Source organism: Crinia signifera, chromosome 12 (genome assembly GCF_055691185.1).
Source record: "Crinia signifera chromosome 12, ASM5569118v1, whole genome shotgun sequence".
NCBI classification, from domain to species: domain Eukaryota; kingdom Metazoa; phylum Chordata; class Amphibia; order Anura; family Myobatrachidae; genus Crinia; species Crinia signifera.
This window is the reverse complement of record NC_139228.1, coordinates 86,461,332-86,479,998: the sequence shown is the minus strand read 5'-3', so window position 1 is coordinate 86,479,998 and position 18,667 is coordinate 86,461,332. Positions and strand designations below refer to the sequence as shown.

The 18,667-nt window shown below is 47.1% G+C and overlaps 1 protein-coding gene across 2 annotated transcripts; it reads right to left on the bottom strand.

Moving 5' to 3' along the window:
* Positions 1-3,297: 3,297 nt before the first annotated feature.
* Positions 3,298-12,304, bottom strand: CDCA4 (cell division cycle associated 4). Of its 2 annotated transcripts, XM_083167475.1 has the most exons (3): positions 12,119-12,304; positions 7,019-7,262; positions 3,298-6,745 (listed from the first exon to the last, which is right to left on the bottom strand). In XM_083167475.1, exon 3 carries the CDS (start codon positions 6,737-6,739, stop codon positions 6,002-6,004), a length of 738 nt encoding a protein of 245 aa, XP_083023601.1. In that variant the 5' UTR covers positions 6,740-6,745; positions 7,019-7,262; positions 12,119-12,304; the 3' UTR covers positions 3,298-6,001. The 2 variants fall into 2 exon arrangements, with proteins under 2 accessions (XP_083023601.1, XP_083023602.1); XM_083167476.1 differs by lacking the exon at positions 7,019-7,262.
* Positions 12,305-18,667: the final 6,363 nt, after the last annotated feature.

Sequence of the window (18,667 nt, the reverse complement as noted above, 5' to 3'; positions counted from 1 at the left end):
TCCCAGGTGGCAGGATCTCATACGATTCGCTGTATACAATTCTTTTGCGTACAGTGGACTGTAGTCAATGCCATTGACTGCCACAGAATTCAACAAAGCCTTGGCGATCTCCCAATCTGATTCGATGTACACGGGACCGCTCATCAGATCTGGAGGTAACACATACGGCAGGCATTCCCAACCACGGTCCTCAAGGCACACCAACAGTGCAGGTTTTAGTGATATCCAGGCTTGAGCACAGGTGACTTAATTAGTATCTGAGGGATTCTGATTAAGCAATCTGTGCTGAAGCCTGGATATCACTAAAACCTGCACTGTTGGTGTGCCCTGAGGACCGTGGTTGGGAAAGTCTGACATATGGTAATGGCACCTTTCACACGATTTATCAACCTGATGGATCGAATTCATGGGAAAAGGGGTCATCCGCAGCAGACTGTGACCCGGTGGCAGGTTTGCGGATGTTCGGGACAACTTGAGCACCTGAACTCCCGAGTCCCCCTGGGCCGCGCCAAACATCCCCAAGCCTGCTCACTGCAACTAATGGTATGCCCGGACAGCCTGCTGCGGAAAATTTCCGGCCATACCACTGACGAGGAACTGTTGACCATAACTTTATCCATCTATTAATCCCCATCTTGAGCGGTGGCAGAAGTACTAGCTGCATTCCCATGTGGGAAGAGACTGTGGAACCACTAAGTTAGGCTTAAACCATACTCTGTCTTATCCATACTCTCCTACCCTCCCGGAAGCTACGGGAGGCTCCAGATTGTTTGGGAAATGAAAATCGTGGAAGTTCTTGTACATTCATTAATAAGAGTAGTCCTTTTTCACAAGCACCTGTAAACCCAATCATACGCGCAAATATATAATTACCAGGTGGTAATAGATCCAAATTATTGCTTCAAAGGGAAACAAGGTGGATCTTTATGCTGGATTCTATGAGCCCGTTTGGTTTAAATGAGATGCTAGGTCTGTTTTTTACGTGAACTGTGTGGGGTTCTGAGGACCAAGTTTGAGAACCCCTGCACTATATGTTGCTATTTACCATTATTATTATTATGTTGTTACCAACTTTAATATTGCATGTTTTGATTAAGATTATGCTGGTTTCATTCCAGTTGGTGGTTTTGTATTTTTGGTGCAGTATGGGTAAGGTCATCATATGGGGCCCTGCCGTTCACATGGACGCTGTGGTGAAGTGGAGGGCACATAAATGGTGAGTGTAAGGTTTTATACTGCATTGTCCTGATGAAAATGCTGATTTGGCATTGAAATGTTGGTTTCCATATTGGCAAGTGTTTCTGGTCTACATATTGATATAAATATATATTCTTGATACGGTTTGGTGCAGATCTACACTTCATACTTTGCTGATACAGGACGGGTCTCTCTTATCTGTGTAGTCCAAAAACCAAAATATTGCGAATACCGTGGTTTTTCAGAATATTTCCGGTGTCTCCCCTCCCCCCTCCTGCCCCTTTTTTTTATACTTACCTCGTACCTCGCTGTCCACGGCGGCCTTTGGGATCCTCATCATTGGCATCTCCGGTCCCAGTGGTGCATTGCGTGAGTACCCGTCGGTGAGGTCACCTGTGCACTACACCCCTGGGACCGCAGATGCTGATGAAGAGTATCCTGAAGGCCGCAGGGGAACACCGTGGACATCGGGGAACCAAGCAAGTATGGAAAAAACTATTATTCCAAAATACAAACAAATCCCTTATCCAAACTGCTCGCGGTCCCGAGCATTTCGGATAAGGGATACTCAACCTGTACTTGATAGACAGGGCATACAAATAATTGAGAGGAGAGCAGGAAGCCATACCAGTGTGGCAACAAGGAATACCGAATACAGAATCTAAACCTGTACTTTTCACTATGCGAAGACTACAAAGAAACAATTTAACTATTTGTTTCACAAGTAAATTTATGTGGTTTTATACTTCGAGCAACTGGTAAAATTGATTTATTTGGAATTTAGGAAACTGATCTTTTATAGCTGTCATTTGCCTAAGCGTCTTAGCTAAGTTATGTGACGGGGAGGGCTAAATAGCAAAAATAGGGTCATTTTAACCCCCAACTCCTCTCCACACACTCACAAATCACTAATTTTTCCCTGTGTTGAGGACGGTCCCTAAGGACACAGAACTTGTCCAGCAGTGTCTCATGAAGAGACCAGAAAAAACAAAAACAGTAACTAAGAACTATGACTGCGGTGAAGGGAGATATGCAATAGGCTGCTGGAATTTGGGGTAAGGGTGAAGGTGTAATCATCTGTGCAACAAGGCTACTGTGCAGGACTCTGTTGGGGGCAGGGGGTGGGGGCCCTGGCTAAAGAGACTTGAGCCAACCAGACAAATTTATTGAGTTTGGACAGAAATTAGCCAGAATAATGCTGGACAATTTCTATAAAACTACATTCCAAATAAAGTAACAATGGAGTCCAGGTGGGAGGAATTACAATATTAAGGCCAATGAAATCGCATAACCCAATTACACTGCTTCCAGTGTAATGCTCATTGAACTAGCTAGTCTGTACAAGGGAAATCAAGAATGGATTTGATATGCATGCAGGAGAGATTCCCCACACTGAATGTGCTTCCACATGCCATCGCTGCCTCCCCCTTACCAGGTTAGAGCCACTGGCCTGGTAATTGAGCTGTGGACCATTGAGGAGAGGGTGCAGAAAGCTTGATGTAGTGATTAACATGGGAATAATTGATAATACATTATATAAAAATGAGCTGCTCGAAAAAAGGCACATTGTGGAACAATGTCTGATATTACTTGTGTAACAAAATCATGAAGGCTGCTTCAGATTCATCTATAGCACAGCCTTGGTTTTCAGCCAGGGTACCTACAGCAGAAGCAGGAACGCCACACTGTCATTGATGAGATATCCATTTGGCATATGTGTAAAGGTTAAAAACTACTTCCTCACAGCACTGAAGTCATGGGTTCAATTCCCACCAAGGCCCTTACTGTACGGCGTTTGTATATTCTCCCCGCACTTGCGTGGGTTTCCTCCGGGTACTCCCGTTTCCTCCCACAACCCAAATATATACTGGTAGGTTAATTAGCTCCCAACAAAATGAACCCTAGAATGTCTGTGTGTGTGTGTACATGTGGTAGGGAATACAGATTGTAAACTCCGCTGGGGCAGGGACTGACTGTTTAAATATTCTCTGCAAAGTGCTGCAGAATGTGTGCGCTATATAAGAAACTGGTAATTAATTTTGTATAAAATCAGCATTGAAAAGAAACTTTTAAGTAAATATAAATGTTACGAGACAGAAGATCAGAGAGGTTTTTTAATACAAAACTATTGTATACGTAAAACATACATTTAAACTACATTCACTGCAAAAATGTATGTACATTACAAGCAAGTTATTTGTACAAAATAAAAACAATATAGTTCCATACATAATTAGTATGTCATTATATTGCACATACATAGAGGACCAAGTGCACATACCATACGCGGAACACTAAACAGTTACTTGCATTACATTTAAAAAAAAGACAAAGATTTTATGGACGGATTCTGGATTAACGTCTCTACATTAGTACGGAAGACTAAGGCACCGTGATAATTCCCTGCCATGTAGCCTTATTTTGGAGGTAAACAAAACACATCTCTAGGTTATTGCATCCGAGACTAGGTTTCGAGTGTCACTGAAAATACTGTTTGTATTTATATACATTTTCTTGGCAAAAAGAGGAAAAGAAAAAGCAAACGTGAAAGAGAAGCAGAATAGTAGGCCACAGCTAGGGCTCATTGTTAGCTGCGAGTTTGCAGCAATCACCAGTCCAATATGCTGTGCAACTGGCAATTGCTGCAAAACGTGCTACATCAGGCCCGGCCGAACTGTGGCTTTCAAGCGGTTGTGGAACTACACATACCAGCTGTTGTGGAACTACATATCTCAGCAAGCACTGACAGTTTTAGCAGTCCCTAATAGCTAAATGATGGCAAGGCATAGTGGGAGTTCTAGTTTAACAGCGGAGATTCACAAGTTGACCAGGCCTGGATTACACCAATGCTGGACAAGAAGAGAATCGTTTCATTTGTTGGGGGGGAAGCGCATTTCCTTGCCATAGGGGAAAAAAAAAAAAAGAAAAAAAACTTTTGTACATATAGGTTCATGAACATAGAAGATCCTTAGGAACTAGAATGGTGAATACACTCTAGAACGAATGTATAAGTATGCGCTATGTATATGTCTGTATTCATCTAACAGAGCTGTCCTCAATACGCCATGCCCACCGCAAGTGAGCGGAAAGGTCCCGTTCAATTTTGCTAGAGCCGGGTGTCTGCCTGTTTTGCCCAAAAATTGAACTAGAGGCAATGTGGTGGAGCTAGGACGCATCAGGAGCTGTGGCCGCTGCGCTGTAACAGTTTGTATGGAATGCCCTTCCACGCACATTAAGACTCTCCTCTAGCCTCCAAACTGTCAGGCGTTCCCTGAAAACTCACCTCTTCAGGCAAGCCTATCATATTCCAGGACCCCCACACAACCTCCATTAGCAGTCATGTCTATATGCATCCCATCAGGACGGTCTTGCAATCTGGTGAGACTGCCATGCTAAGAAATCTTATCCCTCCTAATATTCATAAAGATTGTAAGCTTGCGAGCAGGGCCCTCCTACCTCTATGTCTGTTTGTTTCTACCCAGTTTGTTTTAGCACGGTTTCCAATTGTAAATGCACTGGTTTATGATGTGCTATAAAAGAAACTGGTATAGATTCAGAGACTCAGTCGCACACATACATTTCCTTGTGCATCCTAGTCACATGTAGATGCGCCAAAGACGCACATTCCCCAAAAAAAAAAAAAAAAGACACCCGGCACCATCAGAGTGAAACAGGACCTTACCCTCCAGGAGAGGCTGTTTGGCGCCACTACAGGAAAGATATATGAGGACACGTGTATACGTCATGTTGAATGTGTAAACTAGAAATTCTTGGTATCTGGTATATGCACATTAGATCTACGCCAAGATGGCAGCTGCACATGAATAACTGTATAGCTTGCATTATAAGAAAGAGTGACGGACAACCTCGACAACGGAACCACTAACTAAAACGCACAAAAACAATGATCTATTGTATAGAGGAATCCAGTCTGGACGAAGTCGGTTTTCCTCTTAAGAAACTTAATGTAAGTAATAATAGTAGTACGAGGTGTACGCTATAACTAACCGCACGGAAGGGCAACTACTCTAACCGTAATTTCCTGCCAGCGGTAGTTCTACTCTAGCGCAAACCCAAGATGTTCTGGCGGAAGAAGGATACAATTGAATAAAAGCTATAAATACTGCATTCATACAAAAAAGTACAGGCTCTGTATAAAAATAAATACTTCAGATTAGTGTAGTCCTAGAAAGAGTTAACATACATAGATATACATAAAAGAGTCTCAATACAGGTCTCCTGGTTGGAAGAAGAATACTTGGTCTTTCCCCAATTATGGCTTAATATATGGTACGAGAATATGTAACCGTTTCAAAATTCAGACTATTGTTTGAACGCAGTCTGGCTGTTCCGTAAATCACTGAGGGGGTTTACCATATACACCATATTGAAGAGAACATTTTCGTGCAGTGAACATATTTTAATTTAAAAAGTCGTACCGTAGGCGATTTAAGTCAACCGTTGTTTGCACTGCGTTGAGCAATTTTCTGTCACTTAAGCACCCCTCAATTAGAAAAAAAAAAAATAGCACTATTGACTCGAAGAGCCAATTTATCCCCTTAACCAGTGATGGGATTTTGTTCATCACAGCCTGTACTAAAGATTTGGCATACCACAGACTGAAATCATTGCCGAATGGCTAGCCATAGTTTTGAAGGAATTGAAACTTTAAACTGATACTTCTAAGATGGCCGGAACACTTAACATGCTAAATGGGGGCTATGATATGTTGTGTCATTTACAGATTAGCCAAAGCATACAGTAGTTCAAGAACTTATTCCTTTCTGTGTATTGAAAGAAGACTTCAAGATTCCACAAGAATCTCTACAATATGATCAATCTCATTGAGCTCCGCCTTGCAGTGGGTTGGTGGCACGGCGGTTTGCGCGGATAAGGTTTCCAGCATGTCACAATGACCTAATTTTGAATTACCCATCATTCCTGTCAGTACAGTATCAAGGTCATAGTACGAAGTATCAACTTCAGAAAACAAGTCGTCCATAGAGTTTGCGTTTCTATTTTCCAAGGTTTCAAATATGTGGTCTATGGATTTTTGGAGGTTTGCCCTATTTTCGTGCGGGTTTTCAACCTCCCAGAAGGTGGTTGTGGAGTTCTGCAAACTTTTTACCGGTATAACAGTCGGTAGTTCCGAAACAACCTCGGTCTCTTGCACTTCCAACTCTTCGCTGTAGGTGATATAGTTGTCATCTATCGTTTTTTCTTCTTCTTGCTCCTTCGAGGAACGGCATAGAATTTCCGTGGAAACTAGACGATCCAAAGGAGGATCACTTTGTTGTTCAAAGATCTGCCAGCTGCCATCTTGAGTCATTTCCTCCTGTATCTGCCGGACTGTATTGGCAATGAGCACTGAACGACAAAGGTTAGGTTCTACCAACATGTGGCACAGCTGAAGCTTCACCAGCGACATGTCCAACAGCGACTGGCGTTCTAGAGTGTAAGAAGGAACGGCTTTCAAGTCGGCCAGGGATTCATCGATTTCTTCTGGATCAAAGCACTTTCTTTTAATTCCTCGGGTAAACATGGTGTCCTGTGAAAGAGGTAAGAAAGGATGTAAAATAATGCAAAAAGACACAACCCAACACCCCTCGCAAATTTTTTTTTAAAAAGACTGATCGCGCATGAGAAGCTAATGAACTATCGAAGCAACTAAGTAAATATAGCTGGATACATAAACACACGTGATACACAGATACAAGTCCTAACATGGGTACAAAAAAAATGTTGCATGGCTTGGCAGCATAAATAAAGACAGGCTGTCAATGCAAATCACAACCACTTAATTTCTAAAATAAACGTATACCTCTTGTGAAGGCAATTACAATGTTTTCTTCGTGTGTGTACTGCGTCACATTGTAGTATAGAAAAGTAGCATATAACTTTGGTCCTGTCCATTTCTAGGCCAATGACAAATAAAGTCTGCACTGGAGAATGCACTGATGCTTTAGAAATTCTTGATCCACTGCACAATTAAAGCACTATGGATGGTCCTCAAATGAGAAGAGTTTTTAAATGATAAGGCATCAGGGAACGCCAGAGTCTTAACTCTGCACAGAAAATGAAAATATACCAGTTAGTGCAATATTCCTTAATCATAGCATATGTTGGAATAAATAAAATATACAAACACAAAGGGTGATGGATACAAAATAGAAGATACTTAGACTTGATTTTGGAGACGTACTGGCATTAAAACAAAGGTAACATTACGAGAGGTCATATCTAGAACACTAGAACTGTGCAGTTGCTCCTTCCTGCCTGGGGTGTCGCTGTCTGCTGTGGTGTTTCTGCTACAGTCTGGTTTCTATCTCAACACTGAGCTACAAACCAGACTGTTCTTGAAGTACCACAGCAGACAGCGACACCACAGGCAGGAAGGAGGAACTACAAGGATTTTACAAGGAGCAGGGTGCTAGAATGTACACTAATATAATATTTGGGTGCAGATTTTTCCCCTTTCTGACAAATGATTCTTACCTGTACCCAGTATACGAAGCCATTGTGGAAACAGAACAAATATTCAGTATAGCCAGTCCAGAACCTGGTGAGGCACACATACTGTACCTCATCTCACTAACCTCATTGTATGTTCATGAATAGATGGGCTGCAGTCTTGAATATTAGAGGACACGTTTAGCACCCTACCTCCTAACGAATTTTTTAGGTTTTATTTTGCTTTAGAAGGCCCTTGCAAGCATTCAGGTTATCAGTACAGAGAAATCCTCTCTATTGCTGCGGTTGTCTGTGGTACGGGCAGAAGAGGACGGGGCCCACAAGACAAAATGGTCTCTAAGTCAGGCATGGTCAGGGTGTGTTCAAGAGTGCTGACACTCCAAGAAAGGAAAAGCCCTAATGTTCAAAGAGAAAAGTCATTAAAAAAAGAAGAGAAAAGAAAAAAAAGAACATCATTAAATTCACTATATTGCATAGTGATGTGATTTACCGAATATTGGTAAATTTACCGCCCCATGCCTCCATTTCTACGATACAGCCTGGAGTGGAGTTGTAAACAGCTCATTGCTGGGGTTGTTGCCAGGAAACTGTGGCGTAACTGGAGTAAACAGCTAACCATTATTTCCATAGCAACTAAGGCATCAAAGGTAGATTTTAAAACAGAATAGCTTTCAGAGACTTAAAAAAAAAAAAAAAATGCAATAATGTAGACAGGCGTGTTATCTGTGTAATATGTTGTATGAATCACCCACAACAAAATCAGGCTACATATGACAAAACAGAGCCTATTTTTTCTTGAAAAAGATACATAAATACAGATATTACTGTGGAAGTATCTTCTATACATTTTAATGGGTGCAACCCAAACGATACCTGGTGTTATTCTGCCCACATTAAACAAAACCAGACATTTATCATGACACAAAAATCACAGTACCCAAGTAGCCTTCGCAAATGTATTTGCACCGGAATAATGGGGCATTTTCTTATTATTGCAGGATTCCAGTTAATATGTTGAGGACATACTCTCTCCCAGCCCCATGTGCCACAGAATAGAAGTGTAACCACATTGTGGCAGCACATTGGTTACAGTGACATATACCTTGAGCTACAATATGGTGGTTCCAAACTATACCACCAGGGACATTTCTGTATACAGTACCTGTTACAAAACATAAGACAATTAAAATATATCAGTCTGCAAGTGCAGTGCAGAGATCTTTGGAGAGTCGATTTACCTTGGGGGGGGGGGGGGGGGGGAGTATGGGGCAGAGATGTTTCAGCTATTTTGTAAGCGATCTGACCAGAAAAATTACCCTAGATAGCTGTATCTGTGTAGCGGCCAACGCTGTGTGTGTGCGCTGAGCAGTGCTGTGTGCCAGGCTATCTGAGCGATCCAGCATTGCTCAGATCGCTCAGCACTATCGCTAAGTGTGTAGGCCCCATTACTGCATCCAAAATTGATTAAGTTGCAGAGGCCAAGCTGTTGGTTCTAAGTTATCAGACAGTATAGGCTGGGTGGATTTTTCTATGGTGTTACTAAACAGGAAGTCTGCTGTGCGCAGAAAAATATCATCCTCCACAACTGCAAGGTTTCATATAAAAGTCCTGAGGTTATGGTATCAGCAGATCAGCGCTGTCTAGATCAAATAAGTTATGGTTGACCACCTTTAACGGAACCCATCTAGTTGACCGTGCCTTAAAATTGACCGTAATGAAATTTAGACCCAATCGTTGGGTCGACAGTCATCAGTTTTGAAATTTTTGTCCACACGGACACTGGATAAGTGCACGGCGTTCTCTCGCATGGCTCGCTGTTCTTGCCATGCTTTGGGCACGGCACCTTGTGCACTACTATAATTGAACTCTATAGCCACTTGGATAGAAAAGTATAAACCAAGTCGACCTTTCACACGGAGCTCAAAATTACATTACTTCAAAAGTACAGGGGAATATATGAATATATATATATATATATATATAATATATATTCGCTTCAGAACTTCCCCTTATTCATAGCGGACATCCCATGACCAGGAAGTTGCACTCAGCAGTTAATACAAAGAGAGGCCGCGACTCCAGGGCAGACAGAAGTGAATTGTATGAAGTCACTAGGAGCTGACTCCACTGTCAGATAGGCAATCTATACGTAGGGAGGGAACCTACATGGCTGGGTGGATGCTAACAGGGTAATTCCAGCTGTTATATGCAGCTATTATGCCACATCTCTAACATTCCAGCAGGAAACACAGCACAATAAACTATTATCAATGCAAAGTTCAATATCTATTCATCTTCTAGAACAGTGATTCCCGACCACTGCTGGGTGACCTGGAAAACCTGCACTGCTGGGGGTACATGAGAACCACTGTTCTAGAACACGTTGACTAATACTGCTTTTAGACCGCAAATGCAGGGTTGTACCGGGACTTTGAAACGGTTCAGCCTGGTGCGACCCTGTATGTGCGGTCTGTACACAATTACGACGGGTCATGTGATGCATTGTGTGTGTGTGAGTGCACACCATGAGGTGTTTCGATACGATGGCGGACCTTGAGGTTGATCCTCAGATCTTATGTGCTGCATGTAACATCTGAAGATCCGGTGGTTCATTGCCGGATGCCGACAGAAATGTTCTCATAATAAAAAGTGGAATATTTATTTTTAATTTTCCATCCTCTTGATTGAAACACAGGCAATGTGTAGGAATACGACGCAACTCGGTAAATATCATTTTGAACACCTACTGCATTACAGAGAAACTATTTATATTTCACACAAGATGGGGCAGATCTGGCTCATTACAATTCCCCACCCATCTGCTCTGGAAAACATTATGATGAATGGTATTATAGTCTGGTATACAGCCGCACGTATACCCCTTTCACACCGCACTTGTTAAACGGTATATTGCCCTTTTTTTTCCCACTTCAACACATTTAAGGCTGCAGTGGAAAAGCGCCAGAGTTGATTTACTGGTTAAAGAAAACCGGTATTTTAAAACATTTAAAAAGCAAAAAAGCAGAGTCCTACACGTTCCAGAGCCAGTTTTTATGCAGTGAGAATGACTCTGAAACGGAATTTAGTAAAAACAACAGATTACAGACCTGTGATAGGCTGCCCCTGCATTCTGCCTTGAAACGTGTTGAGGGGATTAAACGGGTTGACTGATGTGAATGGTACTTAAAAACGGTAATCTACTGCAATGTGAAGGCTCAGACCCGTTTTAAATACCGTTTTTAAATATTGTTTTTTAAAACATTTTGGCAGTGTGAAAGTGGTATTAATGGGTGTTTTTGCCCCGTATGTATGCAGAGCGATGATGGCAAAAAAAATACATAAAAATCGCTCAGTGCATACGCCCGGAATGATTTTCACCCGTCCAATATGTTCTCTCAGGGGTGGACAGCTAGCAAGACGCTATGGAAAGCTGTCCACCCCGTCGCTCTGCGATGATACGGAAGCGCCCAGCGCCCCCCCCCCCCCCTGCTGGGCTGTGCACACTGGGCGGCTTTTTAGCTGAAAGCAACTCAAACAGTTAAAGGTGACCTGCATTCAGCTCAAAATCACGCAGTGTGTATGTGGACACACAATCATACTGGTCAGCCTCTGCACAGCTTTGTCTGCAGTGCAGGGTCAGACATATAGCGAGGACGGAGTAATTGCGGAATCTAGTATTTATTCATTTTTTACATTCTTTAGTACATTCAGCCAGACTACATTTCACATTATCAGTAAGGGAAATGCGATCTGATAACTAAAATAAAAATATGACAAAGTGTTTTAGTGAAAATCTGCTATAAACCCCATTTAATGCATTCAGATGATACTGGAATGATGTGGGGGGGGGGGGGGGGGGTGTTATGTTGATACATCTGCTCCTTAATCTGTTTGGCCTGTGCTGCTGGGTTCCATTCTATCCTGCAGCTGCGACCTTGTCCTGCGCATCCATCAGTGTCCAGGGCAGCGCAGGGAGTCCCATTCTGCACAGAATACCTGCCACTGGGTCATTGTTCTGGAACATACATGTGCTGTAGCTGGCCTCAGCCTGGGGCATATATCCATGCATGCTTCTTATCATGTCCTGCTCTGCATGACCATACATGACCCCCAGCACAGCAGGCTGCCACACATGCCATGTGCAAATGCTCACACAGATGCGATGGATGAATGCTGCAATCTAGCAGCAGCAGGGAGCCGGGTGGGCGGGGCCTCTCCCCGTGACGTCACCGCATAGCTGCCCGATGACTAGAGAGAGGGACGGCGCCATTTTGTAGCCTATTGTTACAGTCTCCCGCAGGCGCCCGTGCTGACCGGCAGCCGGCGGGGTATATACGGGATCATTTTATCACAACGTCTGGGGGAGCGGACGGCAACCGGAGACTCCTTTCCCCGGTCCTAACGTCCCCCCGCTTGTCGTACAGCCCCCTCGCGCCCCCGGTTTACTTACCGAGATGTGTCAGCCGGGCTCCGGAGAGAGCGGCATACACTCGGAGGGGCCACAGCGCGCTGGGAGAACCGGGATCGGGAACTAGCGATCAGGAACCTGGCGCCGCCTCAGTCACCTCCTCCTCCTCCCGCTCTCTCTCTCTGTGCGGCAGAGTGCGGACACTGGGAGAGCGGCAGCTGCTGGCCCCGCCCACCACACGTCACGTGCCGGCGGCGTGTTGCCGTGGAGACCCCGGGCACGCCCCTCACCGATCTGTGTCTCTGTGTGTGATTTGTTTCCACTGGAGGAGGCACAAGGTTTGAACTTCAGCGGGGACAGGGAGGCCGCACACGGGCAGGGGCACGGACACCGGACTGCAGGCAGTGCTGTCAGGGCCGCCAAGAGAAATCCTGGGCCCTGGTACAACAACTTTGTGGGGCCCCCACAGACGGAGCTCCCCGCACACTCTGCGGACCCTAGTTACGCCACTGCCTCCAAGGTGGATACAAGGACCAAAATTTACACCGTAATGTCTATTACACATGTCACAAATCCATTACATATTATACCACATGCCATAATGCTCATTACATGTTATGCCACACACCGTAATGCTCATTGCATATTATGCCACCAAATAAAAAAACCTGTGTGTCCAGACCAGGGCCCCCCTGACAGGCACGGCCCGGGTAAACTGTACCTGCTCCCCTCCCCTCTCGGCACCCCTGAGTGCTGTCACTCTGCTGCTCCCCATATAGTGCTGCCCTTCACAGTGTCACCCTGTGTGCCCCCTCATAGTGTCACCCTGTGCCCCTCACAGTGCCACCCCATCCCCCTCATAGTGTCACCCTGCGTGCCCCTCACAGTGCCACCCCATCATAGTGTCACCCTGTGTGCCTCTCACAGTGCCACCCCATCCCCATCATAGTGTCACCCTGTGTGGGGCACACAGGGTGACACTATGATGGGGATGCGGTGGCACTGAGGGGCACAGGGTGACACTATGATGGGGATGGGGTGGCACTGTGAGGGGCACAGGGTGACACTATGAGGGGCACAGGGTGACACTATGTGTCACAGTGCCACCCCATCCCCCTCATAGTGTCACCCTGTGCCCCTCACAGTGCCACCCTGTGCCCCGCATAGTGCCATCCCATCCCCATCATATTGTCACCCTGTGTCCCTCACAGTGCCACCCCCTGCCCTGCATAGTGTCACCCTGTGCCCCTCAGTGCCACCCCGTGCCCCGCATAGTGTCACCCTGTGCCTCTCACAGTGCCACCCCGAGCCCCGCATAGTGTCACCCTGTGCCCCTCACAGTGCCACCCTGTGCCCCGCATAGTGCCATCCCATCCCCATCATATTGTCACCCTGTCCCTGTGCCCCTCACAGTGCCACCCCATCCCCCTCATAGTGTCACCCTGTGTGCCCCTCACAGTGCCACCCCATCCCCCTCATAGTGTCACCCCGTGCTCCGCATAGTGTCACCCTGTGCCCCTCACAGTGCCACCCTGTGCCCCGCATAGTGCCATCCCATCCCCATCATATTGTCACCCTGTCCCTGTGCCCCTCATAGTGCCACCCCATCCCCCTCATAGTGTCACCCTGTGTGCCCCTCACAGTGCCACCCCGAGCCCCGCATAGTGTCACCCTGTGCCCCTCACAGTGTCACCCTGTGCCCCGCATAGTGCCATCCCATCCCCATCATATTGTCACCCTGTCCCTGTGCCCCTCACAGTGCCACCCCATCCCCCTCATAGTGTCACCCTGTGTGCCCCGCATAGTGTCACCCTGTGCCCCTCATAGTGCCACCCCCTGCCCTGCATAGTGTCACCCTGTGCCCCTCACAGTGCCACCCCGTGCCCCGCATAGTGTCACCCTCTGCCCCTCACAGTGCCACCCCGAGCCCCGCATAGTGTCACCCTGTGCCCCTCACAGTGCCACCCTGTGCCCCGCATAGTGCCATCCCATCCCCATCATATTGTCACCCTGTCCCTGTGCCCCTCACAGTGCCACCCCATCCCCCTCATAGTGTCACCCTGTGTGCCCCTCACAGTGCCACCCCATCCCCCTCATAGTGTCACCCCGTGCTCCGCATAGTGTCACCCTGTGCCCCTCACAGTGCCACCCTGTGCCCCGCATAGTGCCATCCCATCCCCATCATATTGTCACCCTGTCCCTGTGCCCCTCACAGTGCCACCCCATCCCCCTCATAGTGTCACCCTGTGTGCCCCTCACAGTGCCACCCTGAGCCCCGCATAGTGTCACCCTGTGCCCCTCACAGTGTCACCCTGTGCCCCGCATAGTGCCATCCCATCCCCATCATATTGTCACCCTGTCCCTGTGCCCCTCACAGTGCCACCCCATCCCCCTCATAGTGTCACCCTGTGTGCCCCGCATAGTGTCACCCTGTGCCCCTCACAGTGCCACCCCCTGCCCTGCATAGTGTCACCCTGTGCCCCTCACAGTGCCACCCCCTGCCCTGCATAGTGTCACCCTGTGCCCCTCACAGTGCCACCCCATCCCCCTCATAGTGTCACCCTGTGTGCCCCTCACAGTGCCACCCTATCCCCCTCATAGTGTCACCCCGTGCCCCGCATAGTGTCACCCTGTGCCCCTCACAGTGCCACCCCCTGCCCTGCATAGTGTGACCCTGTGCCCCGCATAGTGCCATCCCATCCCCATCATATTGTCACCCTGTCCCTGTGCCCCTCACAGTGCCACCTCATCCCCCTCATAGTGTTACCCTGTGCCCCTCACAGTGCCACCCCATCCCCCTCATAGTGTCACCCTGTGTGCCCCGCATAGTGTCACCCTGTGCCCCTCACAGTGCCACCCCCTGCCCTGCATAGTGTCACCCTGTGCCCCTCACAGTGCCACCCCATCCCCCTCATAGTGCCACCTTTAGCCCCATTCAGTGCCCCTCTGTCACCCCATCTCAGGTCAACATTAATTAGGTCGCCCACTGAAGGTCGACTCCCTCAAAGGGTCGACATAGCTTTAGCTCGACAGGGTCATTAGGTCGACACAAGTATGTAGTAGTAGTAAGTAGTTGACCTACGACATGGGGAGGTCAACAGTCAAAAGGTCGACATGGGCTTTTCATGTTTTTTTTTTTTAGTGACATGTGCCGACAGGCGGTATTTCATGCCCTACAACCCACTAGGGCGCGGTGGGAGAATAGAATAGTGTGCGAGCGTAGCACCAATACAGTGGCGACATTCGGGACAAAAAAGTGAAAAACCCATCTTGACCTAATGCTTGTGTCGGCCTAAACTCATCGACCATTTGAGGGTGTCGTCTTAATGCCTGTCGACCTAATAAATGTCAACCCCCTCCTGCAGCCGCTGAGTTAGTCTAGACTTTATTGGTGCTGTAATGGCCATGGGGAGATCGGGACTTTTGCTGACGTCAGCCTCCGAACGGCTGGAAAATGCCAGGGTGCTGCCCAAAAATGCCAGCCGCCTGTCAATCCACTTGTAAATGGCCAGCAATGACAAGCAAAAGGAACCCGTGCATGCGCACTACATACCGTGTGCATGCGAGGTGGTTCGATAATCGGCAGGGCTGCAAATAGGTCTGAATCGGGCCCTAAGCTGTGTGTCATACACCTCACCTGTAACATAATACGGGGGACATATAACTGGGGGTCTGTGCCGGCCCTGCATACTGGCACCCTCAAAACTGTGTTTATGAGCTCATTATGCTGTAGAATGCGTTAACATATCAGTTGGGATCCAGTATGAAATCCTGGCGTTCGAAATCCCGACAAGGGGGGGACGTGGATCGCCCCCCCCCCCCTTGCGGGCTCGCTACGCTCGGCACGCTAATTTATTCTCCCTCCAGGGGTGTCGTGGACGCCCACGGAGGGAGAAACTGTCGGGATTTCGGCGGTCGGGATTCCGGCGTCGGGATTCTGAACACCGGGATCCCGACCGCCGGGATTTAAACTGCATCCCATCAGTTGTATTGTCAAACCAAATGATAGAACATTTTGTCATATGACGCAACAACACTTGTAAAACATTTCTCAATGACCCTATGTTTCAGTGGTTTGAAGAAACTCAGGGAGCCCGAGGTGTGCTCCCACCACCACCAGTGCTGTGCCTAAACACGTGCAAAGGGGGCAGCCGTACGAACGTTTGGACCCTCTCCCAAAGGAGAAAGGCCCCATGGTTCCCCTAACCCCCCTCAACCATAAGGCCGAGGAAGGGAAAAAAGGGATCGGTGGGTCCTCTTTGCCGAAGCTCAGAGAGACCCGCTTTTCCTCCACCCCCGGAAGGGTTTTGGACGGTGGGTCCTCCGCACCCGAAGGTTTGGAGAGGCCCTACTTAGGCTTCCCTCTGCCTTGCGGCTCGGGGTTGCCCTCGAGGGGACCGGGACTCTCCCCAAAAGGTGAAGAGTCCCAGCCACGTTTGGGGAACGGAAGGCCCGTTAGGGACAGCCGCACTACCCAAATCAAAAAAACGTGACAAACTAACGAAAAACGTGAAGTGCTCAAAAGTGCAAATCAAAGAAATAAATAAAAGAGGCCCTATGTTTCAGTGGTATGGCAGTGGAGCAGGATACTATGTTTATCAGGGTTCCCCAGAAATGTCCTTAATAGTATACCACTGAGATTATTTTATAAGGACCCCATACACTAGGGAGACTTTTGCAAAAGAAGAAGTGAACCGCGGTTCCAGCCGAGCCTTCCGGCCGACTCGCAGGTTTCTGGGGCGATGCACATGGGATGGTGCAACTCTTCGGACCTGCGGTCAAATGCATACAATTTGGGTGGTTTTTATGGGATTGATCAATTTCCATATTGCATGCACATGTCACAGTGTATGGCCAGCTATAGAATCATGAAGTTTAAGGTGTAGATCGAGATTCAATATCATTATATAACTTTCCCATGTTTTGAAAAACCTGTGGAAATGCTGCTCCTTCTCCAGGATGGCTTCAATCCAATCCATGTTGAAGACATGCGATAATTTATCTAGAAATAGCTGTAATATAGGGGGTGTTGTCTCCATCCATATCTGCAAAATGGCCACCACATGTATAATCAGCAAGAGCCTTCCACAACCTCTCTCCACTCCTTAAATATGGTTGTCATTTGTTAGCTATGTCTGCCTTTATATGTACTGTATATGCTAACTCATCAGGGGTTCCATTCCTAGAGTTTCTTGATAACGGAATCAGACATGGGTACCCCGCTTGCTTCTGTCAGACTAATGCATGTCTAACTTTTATTAGTTTAAGCACGGACGGTGTAATGGTTACATTACTTCCTCACAGCACTGAGGACATGGGTTCTATCCCCACCATGTGTTATATATACGGGGCAGTACGGACGGTGTAATGGTTAGCATTACTGCCTCACAGCGCTGAGGTCATGGGTTCTATCCCCACCATGTGTTATATATACGGGGCAGTACGGACGGTGTAATGGTAGCATTACTGCCTCACAGCACTGAGGTCATGGGTTCTATCCCCACCATGTGTTATATATACGGGGCAGTACGGACGGTGTAATGGTTAGCATTACTGCCTCACAGCACTGAGGTCATGGGTTCTATCCCCACCATGTGTTATATATAAGGGGCAGTACGGATGGTGTAATGGTTAGCATTACTGCCTCACATGGGTTCTACCCCACCATGTGTTATATATACAGGGCAGCACGGACGGTGTTATGGTTAGCATTACTGCCTCACAGCGCTGAGGTCATGGGTTCTATCCCCACCATGTGTTATATATACGGGGCAGTACGGATGGTGTAAAGGTTAGCATTACTGCCTCACAGCACTGAGGTCATGGGTTCTATCCCCACCATGTGTTATATATACAGGGCAGCACGGACGGTGTAATGGTTACATTACTGCCTCACAGCACTGAGGTCATGGGTTCTATCCCCACCATGTGTTATATATACGGGGCAGTACGGATGGTGTAAAGGTTAGCATTACTGCCTCACAGCACTGAGGTCATGGGTTCTATCCCCACCATGTGTTATATATACAGGGCAGCACGGACGGTGTAATGGTTAGCATTACTGCCTCACAGCACTGAGGTCATGGGTTCTATCCCCACCATGTGTTATACATACGGGGCAGTACGGATGGTGTAATGGTTAGTATTACTGCCTCACAGTGCTGAGGTCATGGGTTCTATCCCCACCATGTGTTATATATACGGGGCAGTACGGATGGTGTAATGGTTAGCATTACTGCCTCACAGCGCTGAGGTCATGGGTTCTATCCCCACCATGTGTTATATATACAGGGCAGCACGGACGGTGTAATGGTTAGCATTACTGCCTCACAGCACTGAGGTCATGGGTTCTATCCCCACCATGTGTTATACATACGGGGCAGTACGGATGGTGTAATGGAGGCATTACTGCCTCGCAGCACTGAGGACATGGGTTCAATTCCCACCATAGCACTAACTGTGTGGAGTTTGTATATTCTCCCTGTGCCTGTGGTTTTCTCCTGGTACTCCAGTTTCCTCCCACAATCCAAAAATATACTGGTAGGTTAACTCATACCTCCCAACATGACCCTCTCCAGAATGTTCTAATAT

Coding starts and splice junctions, on each gene's coding strand:
- CDCA4 (XM_083167475.1), bottom strand. CDS start 6,739: ATGTTTACCCGAGGAATTAAAAGAAAGTGCTTTGATCCAGAAGAAATC.